The sequence below is a fragment of the Anguilla anguilla genome, chromosome 18, assembly GCF_013347855.1.
Source record: "Anguilla anguilla isolate fAngAng1 chromosome 18, fAngAng1.pri, whole genome shotgun sequence".
Lineage (NCBI taxonomy): Eukaryota > Metazoa > Chordata > Actinopteri > Anguilliformes > Anguillidae > Anguilla > Anguilla anguilla.
Genome location: NC_049218.1, coordinates 4,431,873 through 4,453,445, shown reverse-complemented (window position 1 = coordinate 4,453,445; position 21,573 = coordinate 4,431,873). Strand labels below are relative to the sequence as shown.

The 21,573-nt window shown below is 42.0% G+C and overlaps 1 protein-coding gene across 2 annotated transcripts; it reads right to left on the bottom strand.

Moving 5' to 3' along the window:
• Positions 1-293: 293 nt before the first annotated feature.
• On the bottom strand, positions 294-19,690 carry slc18a2 (solute carrier family 18 member 2). 2 transcript variants are annotated; one of them, XM_035399597.1, is made up of 16 exons: positions 19,543-19,690; positions 19,087-19,249; positions 15,587-15,929; positions 12,040-12,098; positions 11,676-11,759; positions 11,045-11,137; positions 10,137-10,226; positions 10,003-10,046; positions 7,289-7,349; positions 6,705-6,800; positions 5,576-5,654; positions 3,792-3,843; positions 2,953-3,016; positions 2,660-2,779; positions 1,796-1,929; positions 506-613 (listed from the first exon to the last, which is right to left on the bottom strand). In XM_035399597.1, exons 2-16 carry the CDS (start codon positions 19,217-19,219, stop codon positions 506-508), a joined length of 1,560 nt encoding a protein of 519 aa, XP_035255488.1. In that variant the 5' UTR covers positions 19,220-19,249; positions 19,543-19,690. The 2 variants fall into 2 exon arrangements, with proteins under 2 accessions (XP_035255487.1, XP_035255488.1); XM_035399596.1 differs by lacking the exon at positions 19,543-19,690 and having other exon boundaries at positions 294-613; positions 19,087-19,219.
• Between the last annotated feature and the right edge of the window lie 1,883 nt (positions 19,691-21,573).

Genomic DNA, 21,573 nt, shown 5'->3' with positions numbered 1-21,573 from the left:
GTTCTCTTTCCAAACACTGGCTTTTTTTTCTTTCTTTTTTAAACCCGTACGATGTGCTTGTTAACCAAAACCTAACCAAAACGCTTCCCGTTTGATTAAGACACCTTTTAAAAAAAAAAAACGCCTCTGCAAACGGGAACCTTCTCCACGTCTCTGCCCCTCTCTTTGTAAGCTTGAACTCGTTCGTGCAGGTTCAGAATGTGGTGACCTTAAGCGTCCCCCCTAACGGACGACTGACTACGATGGGCTCTTTTGCGCTTTTTGCGTTTCTCTCCCTTCTGTGGGGGGGGGGGGGGGGTAAGGCTAGCGGCTTGTGTTGAATGGGCAACGTGAACAACTTTGGTTTACTTCGGTAGTACGACACAGTGACACAACACACAGGGGGGGGGGGTGGAAATGATGCAGAACATTCACACCGAAATGAGTCAATTTTTAAACTTTTCTCCCTTTTTTTTTTTTTTACAAGAAAATAGATACTCTGGAAGGTGACGTACATGACCCGTGGCTACTCCTCGCTTTCAGTCTCCATCCCATCATCCATCTGGTAGTTCTGAGTGTCCTGTGTGTTGTACGCCCGGGTCTTCACTGGACAGTTGCAGTCCATAAGAATAGCCTGAAGAGACAGGATGTTCCATTACTCCAGAATCAGGGCTCGGCGTAGCAAGTGCGTTAGCGTTCCGAAAAAAAAAAAACATTAAGCCATCATTATATTCAGATGCTCCTGCAGTTTTTATGGCCAGCATTATTAAATGTGTTGTTCTTAACGTTAAGTGTACTGTACATCTCTGGTTATAAGAAAAAATGCAGCTAATTCTAAGATCTCTATCATGTTTATGAACACACATTAAGAGCACTGTTCCGTTGGCATATGAAAATTTGTGTGGTTTCGTCCAAATGCAGTACTTCCTTGAGTATCAATGCCTCAGTGTAGACATAAACAAAATAATAGCATGCTTTCCGCCATGCCCCAAAGAATGTGTAAACACAGGGCTCTTTGTAAGAGTATAGTTTTAAATAAGAACTGCCATCAGGTTATCACATGCCAATCACTCAATGTTTGACGTTCCTTGTACCTGGTCCAAAATACATATGCAGGTTTCTTTCTGTCAGGCCACTCTATAGTTTATTTGACATCCTGTTCAATGAACTGGCGTATTTAGTACTCCTGTTGACTTGAAATGACAGCGTTTCCTCCTCAGAATCCAGTTCATATGAGCCCATGAATCAAATCTCTTATCGGAGTAAAATTACATACTCCTTCAGAGCTGATTAAACAATTGAGGATTTAACTATGTGTTGCCCATCCTGTCCAGACTGACTCAGGAACTGTAACCTTGGAGACAGTAATGGGGTCATTGACTCAACAGCACCATCTGCTATAGCCTTGTGCCTACAAGACACAAGCACTCCATCACAGGACAGCCAAATGGGAGTTCCAGAGAGGCAAATCAATGGTTCTGTTGCACATGTTCTAGAGGCCTGTGGGACTGTGGGAAAAAAAGCTCTTTAAAAAAAAAGAAAAAAAAATCCCTAGGAGAAACCAGAATAAAGCAGAGTTGTCTCCTAGTTTGACTTAGCATAGATTAGGTCAGAGTAATGTTCATTGTGTGAACTGGAATTAATGCATTCATGGCTATGAATAGCTGTACAAAATGAGTATGGTACCTTATGAAACCTGTGTTTTGTAGTTCCAATGATCTTTGGTATGCACTTATTGTGCGTCACTCTGGATATAATGTTACAATGTTGCTAGCGCAGAAATTTAGAAGAAAGATAATTTGTTTGTTTTTCTCACCATTTTCTCCTCCTTGCCCGGTGGACTCCGGAGGAAGAAGCAGAGAGGGGCGAAGAGGATGTCCACCACCCCGATTATGGTCATGAGCCAGGGGAAGCCGATGCTCCTGGCGATGGCCCCGCCCGCCGACGGCCCTTTGAACGCGGCGCGGGAGAAACGCGGCACACGTGAGACGGAAAGTATAAACCGCCGCCTCGTTCTAAGGGTCCGGTCTTTCCTTTGGCTGGCAGTTAGTACAGTATATAATCAGTATATAATATATCGGCAGTGTAGTATAATGGGTAAGGAACTGGTCTTGTAACCTGAAGGTCGCAGGTTCGATTCCCTGCTAGGACAGTGCCGTTGTGCCCTTGAGCAAAGTACTTAACCTGCTCTGCTTCAGTTATATATCCAGCTGTATAAATGGATACAATGTAAAATGATATGTAAAATGTTGTGTATGTCGCTCTGGATAAGAGCGTCTGCTAAATGCCTGTAATGTAATGTAATGTTTCCAGTTCCAGCCGTCGCCAGTACTGCATATGGGCTTCCCCGTAACCTTTGAATAATATATATTTTTTTGTTTGTTACACTGAGAAACAAAATGCTAAGTCATACCTTAAATGTGCATCTGGGTCCAGATCTAAGTAACTGAGAAGGCCATGGCATACGAATAACATCATTGGGGGAACGGGGGGGAGGGGGCAGATGAGGACTTCTCCAGTTTCCCAGAAAGCATGTGCCATGTGCATTTCTATGTAGGGGGGAGTAGGGGGGAGGAGGGGGGGGGCAACCCAACCACACCCCTTCCCCCTCCGGCTACGTCCCTGATGTGCAAATGTTAATAATTTGAATCTAATTTAGCCTAGTTTGTACACCACTCACCCAAAGCGAAGCCCATACAGAAAGCCACGTCTGCAATGGCGTACACGCTTCCGTAGACGGACACGTGTCGCAGATCCACCAGGTAGCCCATTATCGGCATCATAGACGAATCCACCATGCCTGTTAAAAGAGACCAGACAAAACATTTTCCCACATTTAGCCACAGACAATCAAAGGTTGTACACTGGAAGGCTGTTTCCTTTCTGTAGCTGTTAAATAAATTACTTCACTGAATTCCCTTTCTTCAGCTTGAACATATTTTTCTGGAGTGCTGAAATGGTAGATTAACTCACCGATGGCAAATCCAACACCAAAATTCGGTACGATCAGTCCGTAGATGTCTTTTGCAAAGGGAACCTATGAAGAAAATTATTTTTTACTGAATGCGTACAATCTTTCGCATTTACTATAATGAATGAAAATCAGATTGACATAACTGAATCTTACATAAGATGGATTCATTAAATGTTGATTTGGTTATTAGTAATGACCATCACAATGACCACATTAATAAAGCTTTACATACAGGAGATTTTATATGTAACACAGAAAATAAAAACTGAACCCTTGCTAGAATGCAATTTTTAGATTTTTTTTTTTTTAGGTCTGTCGCTGACCAGCCTGGTACAGTATATCGGGTTGTTGTGTGAAAACTCAAGCCCTTTCAAAAATGTTCATTACGACCAAAGGACAAAAGGTGATAAGGCTTGAAATGAAAACATCTGCTTCCTGCTGAAAAGCTTGTTCACGAAGCACAGAGAGCTCCGCGGACGGAGATACTCTAGGTGCTTGGGTTCTACCGAGATTGAGACTGAGGCCTCTGCTTCGTATAAAACATATACGTCCTGTAGCTATAAGCCACAGATAACTAAAGTACTCCCTTAGGCCCTGTGGCCACCGCAGAGCAAACATATTGTCCCCATAATGTAGGTTTATCATCACAGACGTGTGTGTGTGTGTCCCCATAATGTAGGTTTACCGTCACAGACATGTGTGTGTCCCTATAATGTAGGTTTATCGTCACAAACGTGTTTGTGTGTGTGTGTATTTGCAGTGCTTACAATGTGTGTGTCCCTATAATGTAGGTTTATCGTCACAGACGTGTGTGTGTGTGTGTATTTGCGGCACTTACGCAGAGAATGCTTATCCCCACGAGAAGCATGCCGATCAGGGAGCACAGCCATCTGTGGGGGGGGCGGGGGGGGGGGGGGGGGGGGGAAGAAGAGCCCCTGTGAGAGACTGCCAAAGACAACAAAATGGCTGACAGGAATCAACCCCGTTTTTGTACTCTGTGGGCTGAAATAGACCGGGGTCAACACGCAGATTTATTACAACAATAAACTCCGAAGGAAGGAGAGAAAAAAGAAAAAGAAAAAGGAGAGGAGGAGACCGTGGTCTAAACTCAATGCGATTAAAGCTGGAGATTTCTTTCTCCAGGCAAGCTTTGGGGTTCTGAGCAGCAGGCTGTTTTATTAAATGAGAAAAAATAATGATGTAAAATCAGCAAATCTGGAGGTTGTATTTTTTTTTTGAGATATGCAAGACTGTGGGGAAATGACAGACCACTGCTAAACAAAATAAACAGGACATCTGTCACTTTTGGTTTTTGAAGAAGATAAGATTAGAATTACAATGGGCCATTAGTCAATCCAAGAATGATATACTACACCCTTCACTAGGTAACAAATGTGTGTCCTCAGTGTTGTTTTTCTCCTGTTTCTTACACATTCGCGTCATTTCCTGAGCTACCTGAACTTATCCGACCCAAAAAACAAAAAGTGCTTGCCAGAGATTACTTTATGATATTTACTTTGTTTTGTTTTGCAGCTGCAGCTGAAGCATGTGCTCCTCTGATACACTCGGGGCGTCATAGCTCAGGAGGTAAGACCGATTGTCTGGCAGTCGGAGGGTTGCCGGTTCAAACCCCACCCTGGGCATGTCGAAGTGTCCTTGAGCAAGACACCTAACCCCTAACCCCTAACTGCTCTGGCGAATGAGAGGCATCAATTGTAAAGCGCTTTGGATAAAAGCGCTATATAAATGCAGTCCATTTACCATTTACACTCATTCTCAAACCACTGGGTACTTTCCACACAAAGGGAGAGCCATTTTGAGCGTTGATTTGGGAAGAGGTGCATCTCTCAGCACTGAAGAGTGTTAACAGATAGGAGCCTGTTGACTGGCCGGGAGCTGCATATGTAGGCAGCCGTAACACACAAAAAACTGGGCGGCAGTGTAGTATAATGGGTAAGGAGTTGGTCTTGTAACCTAAAGGCCGTAGGTTCGAGTCCCCGCTAGGACACTGCCGTTGTAAGAAGGTAATTAACCTGCGTTGCTTCAGTATACCGTATATACAGCTGTATAAATAGATGCAATGGATAAGAGTGTCTGCTAAATGCCTGTGATGTAGTGTAATGTAAACTCTGTTCTACTCTATCCCAGTCACAGACAGCCCGTAGTGTCACACTTCTGGCTAATGACACAGCCCAGACTGCAGTACTAACGCCATTTCTAGCCTGTGAGACATAGCCTGCGTTTGTGGAATGCGCCTTTACCGACTGAACCACTTGGGAATCGCCTTGTTTTTGTTTGTGACTGTGAGCACCCAGGGTACGGGAAGTACTTGTTTCTAACTCGGGGGGGGGGGGGGGGCTGAATTTCGCTCGATGCAGACCCAAAATTATCCGCAGGTTCGATAGAACGGTGCCTCCAGAGCTGGGTGTGTGTGCGTGGCTCTGCAGCAAATATTACAGGTTTTTTTTTTGTTTTTTTTTCCTTCTCACAAATAAGGACACACGTGGCGAAGAAAACAACAAAGAAATTTCATTTGATACAGCCGGAAACGGACATGATTAAAAAAATAAAAAATAAAAAAAAGAAGAAGAAGGAAAAAAAAAGAGTAATTTCCCCCCTTACCTTCCCATCTTGTGTGCGAGAACGCCGAAGATGTTGGTTCCAATAAGGTAGGAGACGCTGGCGGGCACAAAGGCGACGCCTGACGAGGGAGGGAAGAGGGAGGGGAGGGGTGAGATAAGCGCGTCCGTTATCGGTTCCCGATCGCGGGGGTTGCTATGCGCCCGCGAGCGGCGGTAATGAAGGCTCTGAGCGAAAGCCGCGCCGCTCTCGCGACGCCGCTGACACCCTCATATCCGGCTCGCTTCTGATCCCTCGCCGCCCGCATAATCAGCCTCTCTCGCAGCCCTCCCTCCCTCACGGTTTAGACCATCGTCTTCATCGTCTGTTTGGGGGGGGGCGGGCAGGGGGGGGCATCAGGGAGAAAAACGGCGGCGCGTTGGGCCTGCACTCCCCCGAACCGAGAACGCCGTCGAGAACTTTGTCAAAACAACCCCGAAAATGTAAATTTACTGGCATATTGTGTTACATTTTTCATTTGCTTATTTTCAGATGGAAATTTTGTCCCAGACTCCACCTAGATACAGCCCTTTATTCTTGTTGTTTTCTGCAGTGAAACATTTTTTTGGCCAAATTTGTCGTCGGTTGAATTTCTTTCAGAGACTCTAAATCCGTTTTGGACTGTAAACGTTGCAGTTCTGTTGAATTTGGGCCTTAGCCTCACCGCTAGAGAGCACACAGCGCTCCACAAGTGGCCCATTATTAAAAATCAGTGCTACAGTGGGCAGCTAACAGTTGGACAAGGTCAGGCAGTCGAGATAAGAATTGGCTGTTAAAAGAAGGAAAAATAGTGATTTGTCCTGCTATTAGTGGACCACTGTAGTGCCGATTTACATTATACTGGTGTGCAGTCTGACAGCTGCTCGCTTGATGGGTTGCACTGGGTTGCAATTTTATGTTAAGCATTTAAATGCCTGGGTAACACAGGTGTTACTTTTAGTTGCTGTAGGTTTCATTGGATGTAAAATGTCAATAATCTGTACTATAATTTGGCTAACTAGACCTGACTTTAGTGTGTGTGTGTGTGTGTGTGTGTGTCTTTTTTCACTTTTAAAATATCAAGCTGGTGAATGCTGTTCTGTGCCATTTGGGGGCGAGAAAACAAGAAACAAACAAGAAAATTTCTAAATACCTAGCTGCCATTTTCTTGAGCACATAGTCTCCATCATCCAGATTGGCAAGGCGGGCTCCAGCATGGCTATTGCCATGTTTGCAAAGCAAATGGACCCTGGAAAAGACAGGTGATTGGAGGTAAGTGGGCCTGGTCTTTAACTGCCATCTTCAGAACTCTTCTACTTTTGTCGCTTTTTTTGTGGAAAATAATACCCCTCATATCATCCCCCCACTTGTCTGAGGCTGATAATTGAGCCTGTGGGCTTGCTAATTAACAAAACAGGTGTCTTTCAGTGCTTTAATGCGTTCTGACATGGGGAAGGGGGGGGGGGGGATGGGTTCAATGTGCCCTTTTCAATAGCACAGGCTCTTCCCATAATATTCACCTCTTCACTACATTTGGCAACAGTCACACTACATGTTGATGTTTCTTCCTTTCAACCACCAACAGAGCACTATATTAATTTAGCCAATTTCATGAATAAATAAATAATTGAATTAATCCTTCTTTATTCAATGCTGAATCTTTACAATTATGACAGTAACAGTTCTGTTCTCCAGGCATTAGCAGTGCTGTCTGTCTGCCCTGCTTCATTTTCTTACCTGCAGCGATGAGTATATAAGGATCTTTCATGAGTGTCAACAGCGAGGTCCCTTTCTGACTCTGTCACACAAGAAGCAGAAAGCAGAATTTAATGTCACAGGTCCTGGGAATGTACTGATATGGCAATATAGCCAGAAGCCCTTCGAGTTTCTACAAATATTGTTCTACCTTTTTTTTTCTCCAGATGTCTAGATGTGTATACTTAGCTTCTCTGACCGGCACAAAACCAGCAGCACTGTGTTTATCTTATATTGTCAGGTCATGCCTTTTTTGGTTGCTGTGTAGGATGAGCCTGCGATTGCTACTTCCCACCCATGATGAAAGCACTGTACTCACTGCTGTCTTTAGATCTTAGGCTCGCTGTTTTAGGGTTCATCCCGCGTGATTTTTAAAACAAATATTTTCTTTTTATGCCATTTGCCTTAACTGATGGCGGCTTCATACAGGCTGTGAGCACCCTGCCATCTTGTACCATTAACGTTACGACTGGGAAATCATAGCGCTAACTCCATATTCTGGGGGAGTCTCCTTGCCTTTCAACAAGATTCTTAAAAAAAGAGGTCCTTCAACTGTCATCCTGCTGTGAACCATCACCTAGCGACCACAGATTACCAGCACCTCACTAATTAGAGCATTAGTGCTTTCCTGCTGAACTGTCTTTCTGTTGTTTGTATACAGTATAAAAACCTTCTCTTATAAAAATCTTTAGGACCCCCTCCTACCAGTGAGCGTCAACCTTCGGCAAAGCACGATTCCCCAGAGCAATGTTTCGTCAATCTTTTCCAGCACCTTACGCGTGTACATTTTAGCTCATTTTAAGAGTTCGGGATCTCAGCTATGTGGGCATCAGACACGATTTTCCACCGCGTCTGATTCCATCGATGTCTGTTGTGTGATGGGAAAAAAGTCACAATGGGCAGGAGAGTCGCCGTGATGCGATTAGTCCCATAAATCCTGTCTCCTGCTTCAGTCCTCTCACTTCCCCTCCGTGATAATTGATAGGCATCAGTCCCATCGATCAAAGTCGGATTAGATCTGGCCCAGAATCCTTAGCTTCCTGCGGCAGGCTAAACGAGCACGTTTTATTCAAAGAACCGGGAGCGGAGAATGTCGCTGCTACCAAACCCATAGGTCGCCATAGACAGATTTATACCCTGTTCAGCTTCCATGTGGATGAAAGGCATGGCTTATTTTTGCTAAATTCTCATCATTCCTTGAATCCTGTTAATTGTAACTTGCTCCCAGTTTGTATGCTAGGGGGATATTTGTGCTATATCTCCTCTTAAAGCGATTCTCCAGAAAAACAAATGCAACGCTTAAGCCTTTGAAGACTAGATTTTTGGAATGTTTTTTTTTTCCCCCCCAGAATTCTAAGTCAGTGTTCTAGAACCCCGTTGCTTTCAATTACAAGTAATGATTGTTACGTCAGCGTTAAGAACATTCCATGTTCAGCTCAGAACATTTCAATCACATGTTTGTGCTCTTGCACCTTAAAAGGTTAAGTTAAAAAGCCTAATGCTGTACACGTACCGGGGGGGGGGGGGGGGGGGGGGGGGGGGGGTGCAAAGGGGAAATTTCCCCTGAGGGTATGTATCATTGAAAAGCCTCTCCCAGAACTCAAATGCTGTATATTTACAATAAGGAGTACTTTCAGCCCAAAAACAAACTGACCAGCTTTCTGGCGGCAGTGTAGTATAATGGGTAAGGAACTGGTCTTGTAACCTAAAGCTCACAGGTTTGATTCCTGAGAAGGACACTGTCGTTGTACCCTTGAGCAAGATACTTAACCTGCATTGCTTCAGTATATATCCAGTTGTATAAATGGATGCAATATAAATGCTATGTAATAGATGTGTAAGTCGCTCTGGATAAAATCATCTGCTAAATGCCTATAATGTAATGTAATGCTTTCACTGACATCAAATAACCACAGAAAAACAAAACGGAACAATAACTGTTCAATGTAAAGGTCTCATTCTTAGACACTGCAGGAGCTGAAGACAGGTTTGGTTGATGTATTCACCACAGAATACATGCAAACGTGAGATCACTGTCTGAGGAACTCCACCCTGGAGCCAATTCATGAGGTAAAAAAAGTGATAAACAAAAAGGAGGTGAGCGACCTATATTATGTGAAACAAGAATACTGTATGCATATACATATTTATTTTATGTTAGTCTGTCATGAGTTGAACAGGTTTACAATGAAATGTGTTTTATTTATTCAGGTTCATAATAATACTCCAGTATTATTTTATTACTTATTTTATTACATTATCAGCAATAAAAGATAATAAAATGTTGTTAAATGTCTATGCAGAGTGTGTAAGGAATGGACAGGTAGTCATGCAGTGTGGCCAGCTTTCTGTCTGTGATAATGAATCAAATAATTATGCCCTGAAACGTTTTCCCAGCATGCACCATGTACTGTAGCCCATCCTTCCATGCATTGCATGTACCACACCTGCTTAGATTTGCTATCAGGCCAAAACATGTCTGTATCGCAAAGAATGGTACAAGCACACCACACTTTCCAGCTTTTCATCTAGAAAAAATGGAAATCCCAGTATCGGAAAATCTGAAAATTGGTCATTATTGTAATATTGTAATCAGGTCAACGAGAGCTGTGAACACAGTTAAACAGCTCTGTCCATTTTTAGGCGTGCGTGATTTTGGGTTTTGCAGTTTTGATTGCAATGACGGCGAAATTCACCTCCGGTTCCACTTTTGAGGGCTGGAGAATAAACAGCTGGAGGGCTGTGGAAAGAAAGAGAAGAATAAATTAATGACATAATAATCAAAAACAAAAACAAAATGGAGTATCTTGCTTCGATGCACAGTGCTCACCTCCATCTAACAGAGCCAGCACCGCTAAGATGAGGAACGGAGCCGTCTTCCCCACAAACTCATACATCACACTTCCGAAAGGGGGTCCGACTGTGGAGGAGCGCAGGGAGACGGTCAGTGTGGGCTTGCATCCTGAGATCCTATCCTGCCTGTCGCTGCAGGGTCTGGAGCGGGGATTTTCCCAAATTCAATCCTCGAGGACCCCTGTGTGTGCTCTATTTCAGTGGCAACCAACCCTGTTCCTGGAGATCCACCATCCTTTGGGTTTTCATTTCAACCCCTAAATTGGGTCACCTGGCTCTACTAATTAGTGGCTCAACAAGACATCTAGCTGTTGAATGAGGTGTGCTTTGTTAGGGTTGGAATGAAAACCTATAGGATGGTAGATCTCCAGGAACAGAGTTGGTTAGCACTGCTGTATTTTGTTCCAACCATCTTTTGATTAATAATCTGCTGACTAATGAAGGTTGTTGAACATATCTTTTCCCATGATTTCTTCTTAAACAGATTTTAACACAGTGAAAGTTTGGCTCATTACAGTTTTCTTTGTCTGAGTTCTTTGTCTGATTTCTTGCCTTTGTCTAATTTCAGAGCTGGAGGTCTATCAATAAATCAATTTAAATGTGACCTCTTTCAAAGGGAAATATTTACCACAGTAGCTTGCAGAAAATGAAAGCATTAGTTGTCTGAAAACAAGGAACGAGTCTTGTAACCCAAAGGTCACAGGTTTGACTCCCAGGTAGGACACTGACATTATACCCTTCAGCAAGGTATCTAACCTGCATTGCTTCAGTATATATCCAGCTGTATAAATGGATGCAATGTAAAATGCTACGTAAAAGTTGTGTAAGTCGCTCTGAATGAGAGCATATGCTAAATGCCTGTAATGTACTGTACTGTATACAGACCCAGCACCCCCATTGCCATTCCTCCCAGTGCTATCCCAATGGCGTTCCCTCTCTCCTCGTCATCCGTGTAGACACTGGCCAGCATTCCCATCCCTCAAATGTGAAAAAAAGGAAGAGTGCATTCGATTAATTCTACTAAATGCCAGACTCGGTCTTTTAGAAGTCTGTACTGTTTCCTAGTTCCTTTAAAAAAAAAAAAAAAAAAATTGTGGGCAGTCAAGCTTTTACAATTATCATGCAACTTGTCCTCTAGTTCCAGAATAACACTGGCACTATCAATACTAGCTGGGATAACAGACAACAGGCTTTGCATTCAGGTACAAAATGGCCTCTGTGCTTCACCCAGCTGGATTCGACACCTCAGGGGCAGCTGAGGTGAATCACCACTTTCCCCGACCCTTCGCCGTAAGCGCTCGACATGAAAGGTACGACAAAAACGCAATTCCTCCTCCTGCTCATCGAGACCTTATTCTGGAGCAGTGGGACCCCAAAAACTAACAGGGGTCCAAGAGTATTGCTACAGGAGAAGACTGTGAACTGGGTTACTAAATAATGTGAGCATAGAAATGCCTTGAAAAAAAAAAAAATTTAAAAAAAAGCTTGTATTGAAAAATAATGACAAAGACTTTACCAGCAACAGAGGAACAGGAGGACCCAACGCCCTGAAGAGATCGAGCCAGAAACAGCAGGCTGTAGCTCTTTGAGAAAGCGAACACTTGATAATGACCATAGATGAAGACAAAGAGAATACCCTAATCATGAAAAGAAACTAGCAATCTTGCACAACAATCTCAATGAGTATTACTGGGTATTGCTGAATTATTACATGATTTATCTTTTATATTATTCACTTATTTATCAGGTACATTTGGCTGGCAACTCACATCATCCGTTTATACTGAAGCAGGTTAAGTACTCAACATCAGCAAAAATATATATATTCCATAAATTTGATCCCACCAACGTATGATCCCACTGGGTAGAGTGATACTTACTCAGGGTGGAAAGAAACATGATGCAGAAGCCAGCAAACATTGGAATCTGGTATCCTATTCTGCAAAGACACATAATCAATTTGTCTGAGGTATGCCTCGTTGATATAACTGCAATTAAACAACTGACATTCTAGAAGGGACTAAGACCAAGGTAGCGAACGAAAACAATGACCTGCTTTTCTAACCTGTTGTTTTACACATTTGTAGCACCAGAAACAAGTCTGGTCATGTGACACACACGGGAAACCTCAGATCTATCACGATGATTGGCAAATTTGTAACATCAGAATGCTGTATGGTCACAATTCTGAAAAACGCTGCAGATGAGAACAATAGTACATAGACAGAAAACAAAAATGAACAAATGCTAACAAATAACAAGCAGGATGAAAGGAGAAAAATATAGGCTATCCAACGCCACTGGCAGACAAAGCGTTACTTCAGAGAGATGACAGTCTGTTCCAGATGCTGGACATGCATCAATTCCTTCGCCTTTGCTTTCTCAGGAGCAAGGTGACTCACAAAAGATAATGGAATTCCAATATTCGCTTCAATTACTGATTTTTGAGATGACCCGTTTGAAGCAGTAAAATGCTTGGCCAGAGAATCTTTGAAAGCTGTATTATGTTAAATTGGAGCACATCATACACTCTGCTGCTTGGTCTGCCCGTCTGTGTGTATCATGTTGTTCTGGGACTTCCATTTATGAAAGATGAAAAATTAAAGTTAAAAGAACGTTAGAAGATGATACAGTAGGGGGGGGGGGGGGGGGGGGGACCGAATTTATGTGCCTCTAAGAGAAACAATGTGACAAATTGTGTTATTGATTAGTGAAAGACAGAATTAAACACATTTCATTCAATTTATGTCGTTATTTATGTTCAATATGGGACCATCTAAAAATTCTGCCATCCTACAATCTTCTTGCATACGATTCCCACCAAGCACACAATTTGGCATACAATTCCCCAACACAACAGAGAGATCATTTACAGATAAACACCATTCATAAAGACTTATTAAATAACTACAGGATCTTGAGGAAAGAAACCCTGTAGGCCTACAACTAAGCCTTCTGTGTGTCTTCGAGAAATCAGGATGACAATAACAATAACGTTATTTAATACAACATTTAATACAACAATGCATTGCAGCCGGAAGTGCATTTTCCCTTATAATAGTATGCGGGGTTGAACGCGAATTGATTTGTTTGGCGGGTGCCTGTTAACTATCTAAAAAACGTGCGAAACTGGAGTGTCCCACAGATACAGTTCTGTAGCTGGACCACACGGAGCTTATGGCTTGGCTGAGGCTACGGAAAAAGCGTGGACATTAACAGCCGCTAACGTTTGAATTAGAGTTTTGCAGCTTCTGCGAAGCGACAACAACACACTGCCTTGGCATTGACGACCCAAAGCAGGTGATTTTAAATGGGTATGGGTAACCAACCGTTTTGTTGCCTGTGACTTATTTTTACGTTCAATTAATTGAATTCGACGTAGATATCTCAATAGTTTGGTAGGCAACCAACCAAACGAATCATGTTTGCAAGCAAGCCGGTTCATTACATTAGCCAGCTAAATCTAACGTTACTAAATGGCTAGCAATTCAGCGAAAGCTACGTGTAGCTAACGTGTTGAAACGTTTCATTTGAAAATATCATGTCTTAAATTCAACCGTTCATTGGCTGTCAGCTTTTTGAAATGGCTAGTTAGATAGCCAGCTGAGCTAATAAACGACGAGACCAGTAGCAGCAATCTGACAGGGTTTAGTAGAGGTATAGGAGAGTGTCTGGCTAACACGAGATAATTGTAGCCTATCTGTTGGACACGTTGATAGTTAAGGCTACCACAAATAACGTCCGAGTCCTTCAAAAAGTAACTTTCAGTGTCAAACAAATATGGAGCGTGCTTTGTTGCATACATTTATTAGACAACCGCAGTGTAAATACCGGCCTTGTTGGGTGTAGGTAGTTGTAATGAACTTGTGAGTTGTCACATCACAGTTGGCGAGGTGCCCAAAGTGTACACAAACATTGTATGAGTGTTATGTATATTACACAGTTAAAACCTGTGCAAACAAAAAGTACGCTTGAACGTCCTTTGCCAAAGTCAAATTTATGAAACCCTTATCAATGTGTGAAGGAATGAAGGCCTGTTGCTCATTCTGGCTAATGAGCAGTTTAAATGTATATAAAAACATTTGTTTAGTTCCCCTTCATTTAAAACACAGCACAGTTTTCTAGTGCATGTGACCTCATGCAGTCAGAAGGATTTATAGACTTCATTCACTAGACAAGTTCACAGATGCAGCTTTCCAATCAATACTTGTTTCTTTGTGGCGTTTCATAGAACGCAGTAGAAATTAGATTCAGGGTCATCCTCGAGTCTGTTTATTCTGTGATGTAGCAAAGGTGTAGCCTCTATCACATAGCAGAGGTCTGGTCTTTATAGCTGGTGAGTCTACCACAGCAGACTTCATAGAACGCTTCTGGAAACCTTCCAAAGCCTCTACCGTTGACTCGATTGGTACAGACTGTACATGGACTGCCCTGGTATTAATCTGATCTCATATCCAATACTGTTTACTGACCACTGCATTTTTTGATCTTATCTGACAAGCACTTCAGGTTATGAATTTACAATTCAGTGCTGTCTAGTTTCCTGTCTGTCTGAAGGGTTTTTTTAAGGGTAGATCTTCAGAGACACAAACCTGAGTTAGATAGAGATTAGGTCAACCAAGCGGTATGAACCTGGATGCAGCAGAAACAATTGCTCTGTTTCAAACTCCTCATTATACAAAACACTGTTTATTTTTTTAAAACTAATTTTATTTAGTATCAAAATAATACATTGATCACATACAATCACACTGTTTATTTTTGTTATCACACTTTCTATTGATTTAAAAAAAAAAACTGTAAATACACCCCCCCTCTGTAACTGTGTGCTTTGTCCATCTAAAATCAGAGCCAGCATCAAGCTTCCAAAGGGCAGTCAAAACCAGTGGTATGTAACGATAATTTAACAAGAACAAAGGTACCTTTATACATACAAAACATCTGTCTTAGTAATGCGTGTGCAGTTTCAGTTGAGCTGGGTGGTTTGAAACCACCTGCATGTCAGCAAACAGCTGCTCTCTTCCTGTTAATGTTCTTGACATGGAACGGATCATCGCTAGCTAGCTTTGAACAGGCACCCTGTTTATCCTTTTAGCTCTTTTCTAGTGTAGCCCTAGCAGCCCAGCTGTAGCACATACAGTCCTCGCCAACAACGACTGATTTACACCCTACAGACCGGACCGTACTGCACCAATCACAAACGAGGCGTATCTCACTGACAACAGGTCGCTATATAGTTGTCGGTGCTGGGCACACATGCTGACAAAGTAAAAAAAAAAAACAAAAAAAACAATTAAGTGTGAATATTTTTTTTCCGAAAGACGCGGCAAATCGCTTTGCAAGTCATCCCACATTTGACCTCGTACAGTGAGGTCACGAAAACTCAAGGCCCACACCCGCTGAGGTCAAAAGGAGTTCGCCACCCACCTGTTGGTAAGGGGCCCGATGAAGGGGTTCGTTATCAGCTGCACGGTGGCTTTGGACGCGAACAGCAGCCCCACTTTCACATTTTCGTTCAGGAGTTTTTTGTCCCCTTCGTGGCAGTCCGAGTCGTGCGCGGTGCCGTTCGTGGGCGCGGCGGGAGAGGTGGGCAACGGCGGCATCGCCGTGGTGAACGCGGCGGCGCCGCCGGAGGTCACCCTCGTGGAGTTGTCGTAGAGCGACACGATGGTCTGGAACGTTCCGGACGGCGTCTGCGGAGAGACGGTGTAGTTCGGAGCCGTGGCCTCCTGGTTGTCGGCCGTGTATAGGTAACTTGGAATGATGGGCACTGGTGAAGAGGTCAGAGTCACAAATTAGTGGAGAAAAAGCAGCGTAGGGGGGCGGCAGTGCAGTGTAATGGCTAAGGGGTTGGTCTTGTAACCGAAAGGTCGCAGGTTCGATTCCCTGGTAGGACACTGCCGTTGTACCCTTGAGCAAGGTGCTTAACCTGCATTGCTCCAGTATATATCCCGCTGTATAATTGGGTGCAATGTAAGTCGCTCTGGATAAGAGCGTCTGCTAAATGCCTGTAATGTCATGGAAAGCACAGCAATGGGGGCTACACATTCACACTGGTCATGGAACCAATTTGACAGTGCCTTTACAAATATTCATGTGTTACTATTACATTTTTACTGAGTATTCCGTTGATTGGCTATTATTACCATTATTTTTCAACCCTAGTTTTTTTTTTTTTGCCAAACTTTGATTGCCCAAAATTATATTTGTTCCTGTGTCACTTGGCTGTGTCCATTTGTAGACTGTGTAGCATGTGGGATGGATGCTACAAGATAAGCCTCCCGACAGCGTGCTAAGACTTTCTGCAAATATTGGCATAGGTGCTATGCCAACACATTTTATTATAGGCAATCGTACCACATCTGTGAAATGGAACGGGGATTACACTTTATGCACACTTGCGAAACTTTTATCCAGACTTAAGGCCAGGTATTTTCTCTGGGCTTGTAACCATATAGTTTTAATAAAATAAAAAAGTTTTTAACCACAGGTTAATACTAGAATGTTAACACACAAGTGCTTCAATTTTGTGTGCTTATGTGGACTGTTTCTTACACTGTTGAACATTTGGTTAAAAATAGAACAAGAACATTTTTTTGAAAGAATTTTTCATTCAGATCAGTTCGCAACATTTAACACTGGAAAATGGGCATTCTCATCAAGTGATACTTTATTTTCCCATTGAGTTTTTGACTGCTATTTCCATGCTTAAAAAAACAAAAAAAACAATCTGAATACACAGTACAAAATTTGTATATACGCACCACACATCAAACGAGCAGTGTTTTGTAATGGAGATAAATGCTTTGTAATCGTTTTATCAGATCGAACGTGGTAACTCCACCCATAAGAGACAAACAGCACACCTAGATGAGCAGCAAAAGCAGTCCACACCAAAAACGTGTCAAAGCACGGGTTTGTGTCTACAGTCATTCCCCTGGACTACAACACTAGAACATTACGCTAGAAACTGTGGCTAAGACTTGGGCTCGATGTGTGTGTTCCACCCAGGAGTCCCTGCAAACAGGTTGTCCTGAATAAATCCCTGTGCTGTATAAATCCAGCACCTGGATTATCAAAGCAACAGCACAAATTCTTGCGGTAATTCCCTGAATGTGAGTTCATGAACGTTTTACCTTTTTTAGTACACACAATTGAAAGTGAAAATGTTAATATTTAATGCCAGTAATATAAACATTTGTTTACATTTCAACAACATATGCTGTAACTACTACATAATGCTTGAAGTCGGCTAGGATTCTATAGTAGTTGCCCTATATGCAGAGATCAAATCCATATACTTTACACAGTCAAACAACCATGTTACATCGTCAGGCTAAACATATGTCGGCAAGTTGTGACGGAAAAACAAACTGTATGCATGCCAAGAACCCAACCTCTGTTGGACATAGTCTGAGTGCCTCGGTCTTAAAAAAAAAGTGTGTTAGTGCTTGAATCACTCTAGGTGGGCCGGCCCATTTTTCTGCCTAATTTCTGCCTGACACGGGCTTTAATCCAGTACACAACAGACGACACCTCCGTCTCATTCAGAGCGCAATCATTGCCACTTATTGCGGCGCCAAAGGCCATCGGATTGGCACGCGTCACTGTCACGATTAATCTGACATAAAGTGAGACTTATCGAGGGCAGCGGACCCCGACGCTTGCAGAGAAAAATCGTGGTGGTGGTTCATTCAAAACGCAAATGAATTGGGACAAAACCCCCAGAAGGAACGCAGCGAGGCAGATATACAGGAATAGGAAATCCAATATCCTTCAAATCCTTGGCAGGTGGTGAAACGCGGCTCTTCAGAAAAGATCAATAAGCTTTCTTTAACCTGAAATTTGTGTCCGTATTTCCCTTTTCTAGTAAAATTAAGTGCCGTTGATGCCTCGTGCAAAGTTGAGTAGCCTAATCAGCTCATGAAAATATACCTTTCTGTTCATACAGAAAATAATAATAGATAGTTTTTATTCATCGGTATCAGATAAATGGGCTATTGACATGCAATTCAGCAAACAGACCATGCACAATATGTCTGTAATAAAACGAAATCGATTATTTCAGGTCATACCTAATTCATTTGACAGATTCTCGATTTAACACCAGATACTGTTCGCTTGCATGTTACAATAGCATTAATTGTGAACATGCAGAAAAGGTTTAACTAGATTTTCTTTTAAAAATGCTTTTAGACATCTTAACGCACAGCTTACTTGCATGCCACATTTGACACTGAAGGGGCATTACTGAAGACGTAATATTACTTTTATTATTTGAAATTACGTTAAGATATCTACTTTGTGTTGAGCTGAATTGGTTTTAAGGGAGCCGGTAGTCTACAGTGTAACGACTATAAATGATTTATGTCGCGCATTCAGTTCTAGAATTAATACATTCGTTATTACAGCATAATAAACTTCTGAAGTATTTTTTTTGCCAATGTACGTAAATGTAGTCTGACTTTGCGATAAGACTAGCAGGGATTCTTAAATTAAATAGAAACACCACGAGTAAAGGCAACGTTTGCTGCTGCATCTTCCCCCCTCTCTCTCACACACACACACGCAACCCCCTCAGGTTAAAAATTACGAATTATTTTAACGCGAAGTTATAATTTCTTCAGACACCGTACAAATTAAGTAGTATAGTGTCGCTAGTTTTAACCCTCAGTTGCATCTGGTGTTGTGAAAAGTTTGCAGTCAGCCAAGATTTTACATTATGGTAAACTCTGAGAATGTATGAGAAAATTAAAAAATAAAACTTTTACATGCGTATTTTCCACTTTTATGGCCGTTATGTTTTTTTTTTTTTTTTTAATAATTCGAAAGTTACGTTGATGCAAAGGTAAGGAACACAGAACAGTACAGTTGAATATGTAACAGGTGCACGTGCATATTCCGGCGGTTTGCCGATCGGTACCTACCGACTACGGTGAGCAGCATGTTATCCAACAGCAAAGCGATGAAAACGATCAGCAGAATCAACTTCCTGGATTGTCTTTCTTCTCTTAACCATCTCAGTAAACTAAAATCTCGTAGCCTGTCTAGTCCTCCCATTTTACAGCCCGAAGAGGAGAGAGATTCGCCCTGGAATGAAAGGGAACTCGTTAGCTGCAGACCAAGGCTACAGGGTGAAGAACGCATCAAGTCAGGTAGCCTATAGCAAGAAACTTTGTATTATATTTTACTGCGTTACATATTTAAAAAAAGTAAGATTAGCTTTAAGAATTGACCCCCCTTTCAGAAATATATTCAGGGTCCTAGGGTTTGCACCCAGCAATGAAATCTGCATCTTGACAAGGAAAATGTCAGAAGCTGTGCCTGAACATTAAGAAAAGCAACTACAAAGTTCAAAGATGCACACATTCATAAAATCTTACCTTATGCGCGCATTAGAAAAATCCCTATGCAATTGCAACGTGAAGAAAGGGACGTCGAACATGGGGAGGTTTGGTTACTTGACTTATCCCTGACGTCACGAAACCCTATCAGTCACGAGCATCATCGGCAGCGCCGGCGGAACTCAGCTGCAGCCGAGTATTAACGGAGACAAGTTGCTTCCTACAGATGACCGGCTCCAAAAACCTCCGGTTTGGCGTTTGACATCATAATACGTGTAAAACACAATTTCCTGAACTGCATTTGAAAGGGGGATCAATGCACAATCTCAACTAAATTGATTGTAAAGTCATGTGGCACACGCACGGTTGCCTGCTGGATGTAAATTTTGTCTGTTATTTTCGAATATTAAGCAAATCAGTGGATTCGCAATTAGGCACAAAACAAATATTATGTAAAAGCAGATTTCTTTTGAAATCCGAAAAAATAATCTTAAAGTTTCTCATAGAAATTATAATGTAGTAGTACCAAGGTGAAAATAATTGTAATACTACTAATATGATTGTTGCTATTATTATACCAAAATAATAATAATAATAATAAGTAGCAGCAGTAGTTTTGGAACTTTGCAGTGCCAAGCACCTCTGCTTTAAAACCCTGAATTCCAAAAATGTATTGTTTTAAATCAAGCCTCATTGTATTCACTATACAGTTCACATTGCATCCACTACGCAGTGCAAAATGATTGAGATGGCCACTTTACCAGATGTGGGAGTCATAGAAAATGGTCCACAACTTAAATTCGTAGTGCCGCTTGACCGTTACTGGAAGTGTTGATCAAATCCAACCCTGAACCATCGATTCTAGTGACCACAAGCAGGAGCGCCCCACCCCACCACTGGTCTGCCTAGCAGTGCTTGCACACACACATATTTAAAAATATAATGGGGTGAGGGATTTCTTTTTTTTTTTTGGACAACTGGTACGTTGGTGGCAAAAACAACTTTTTATGCTGTGATATATTTGAAATTCATTCATAATTGAGTTTAAGTGCTGTAGACCTAGTGTTCAAACAGTCAAGTACAAAAGTGAGTCAACACTGTTGACTACTGGGAGATATTTATAAGTGTATTCCACAAAGGAGGATTTGGTGCATGCGCACCAATAGGTACATGTTTATTTTTTCAGCGTGGGGTGAAAACTAATTAAAACCATGATACGTTGTACTATTGATGCCAGGTCATCTCCCATATATTGCATACAGGTTCTGCATCACTGCAAAATTCAGAAAGATTCAGGTGAAAGAAAACAAGTTTTTTTTTTTTTTTTTAGCACTTGTCACTTCTGCATTAAGCACACTGTCCTAACCTACACTTCATTTTAGTACTGTACTATAACAACCATATACGAAAAACTCTGTAGCGTTTCAGTGCTCAGGGCTCCACCTGGTGGTCATTCACGTAATGTGCGTCGCTGTGTTTATCGTGTCTTGCGGGTTGCCTGGCGCCATCTAGTGGGTTGTTATAAATCCTGCAGGTGTAGGGCTTGATGCAATGTGGTTCAATTATCTTTTTATGGCTTTTTAAAAAGCTTTTAAGATACTACCGAAATATCACTCCCTGTCAGGGAAAATTCTTTGGACTTGACTACTCTGATAGTTAATGTTTTTGAAGCACACTTACATAAATAACATTTATCACATAACTCCAGTGAATTAAGTTTGGGTTTCCTATTTTGTGTCCAAAGTGTGTGTGTCATTCTGCATGGACATCTAAGTGACGGAACTTTCAAAAAGGATGTGCTAATATCCAACACACTTTTTGTGTTATTAGTTTTGTGTTACTTTCAACACATTTTGTGTCAAAGGTACTACTTCTATGCTACAAATATACAATTTATGTGTTACAACGGAAGACGTTGTTACTCGTACTGCGTTGAAAGTAACGCTGAATATGTTGTCCTTAACCAGACATGGAGGTTTGTGTGGTTCTTTTGCATGCATTCTGTGTCTTGTTTAATTTTTGTACATGGTTCTCTTTAATGAACCTGGTATTTCGGCTGCTGAGTGGTGC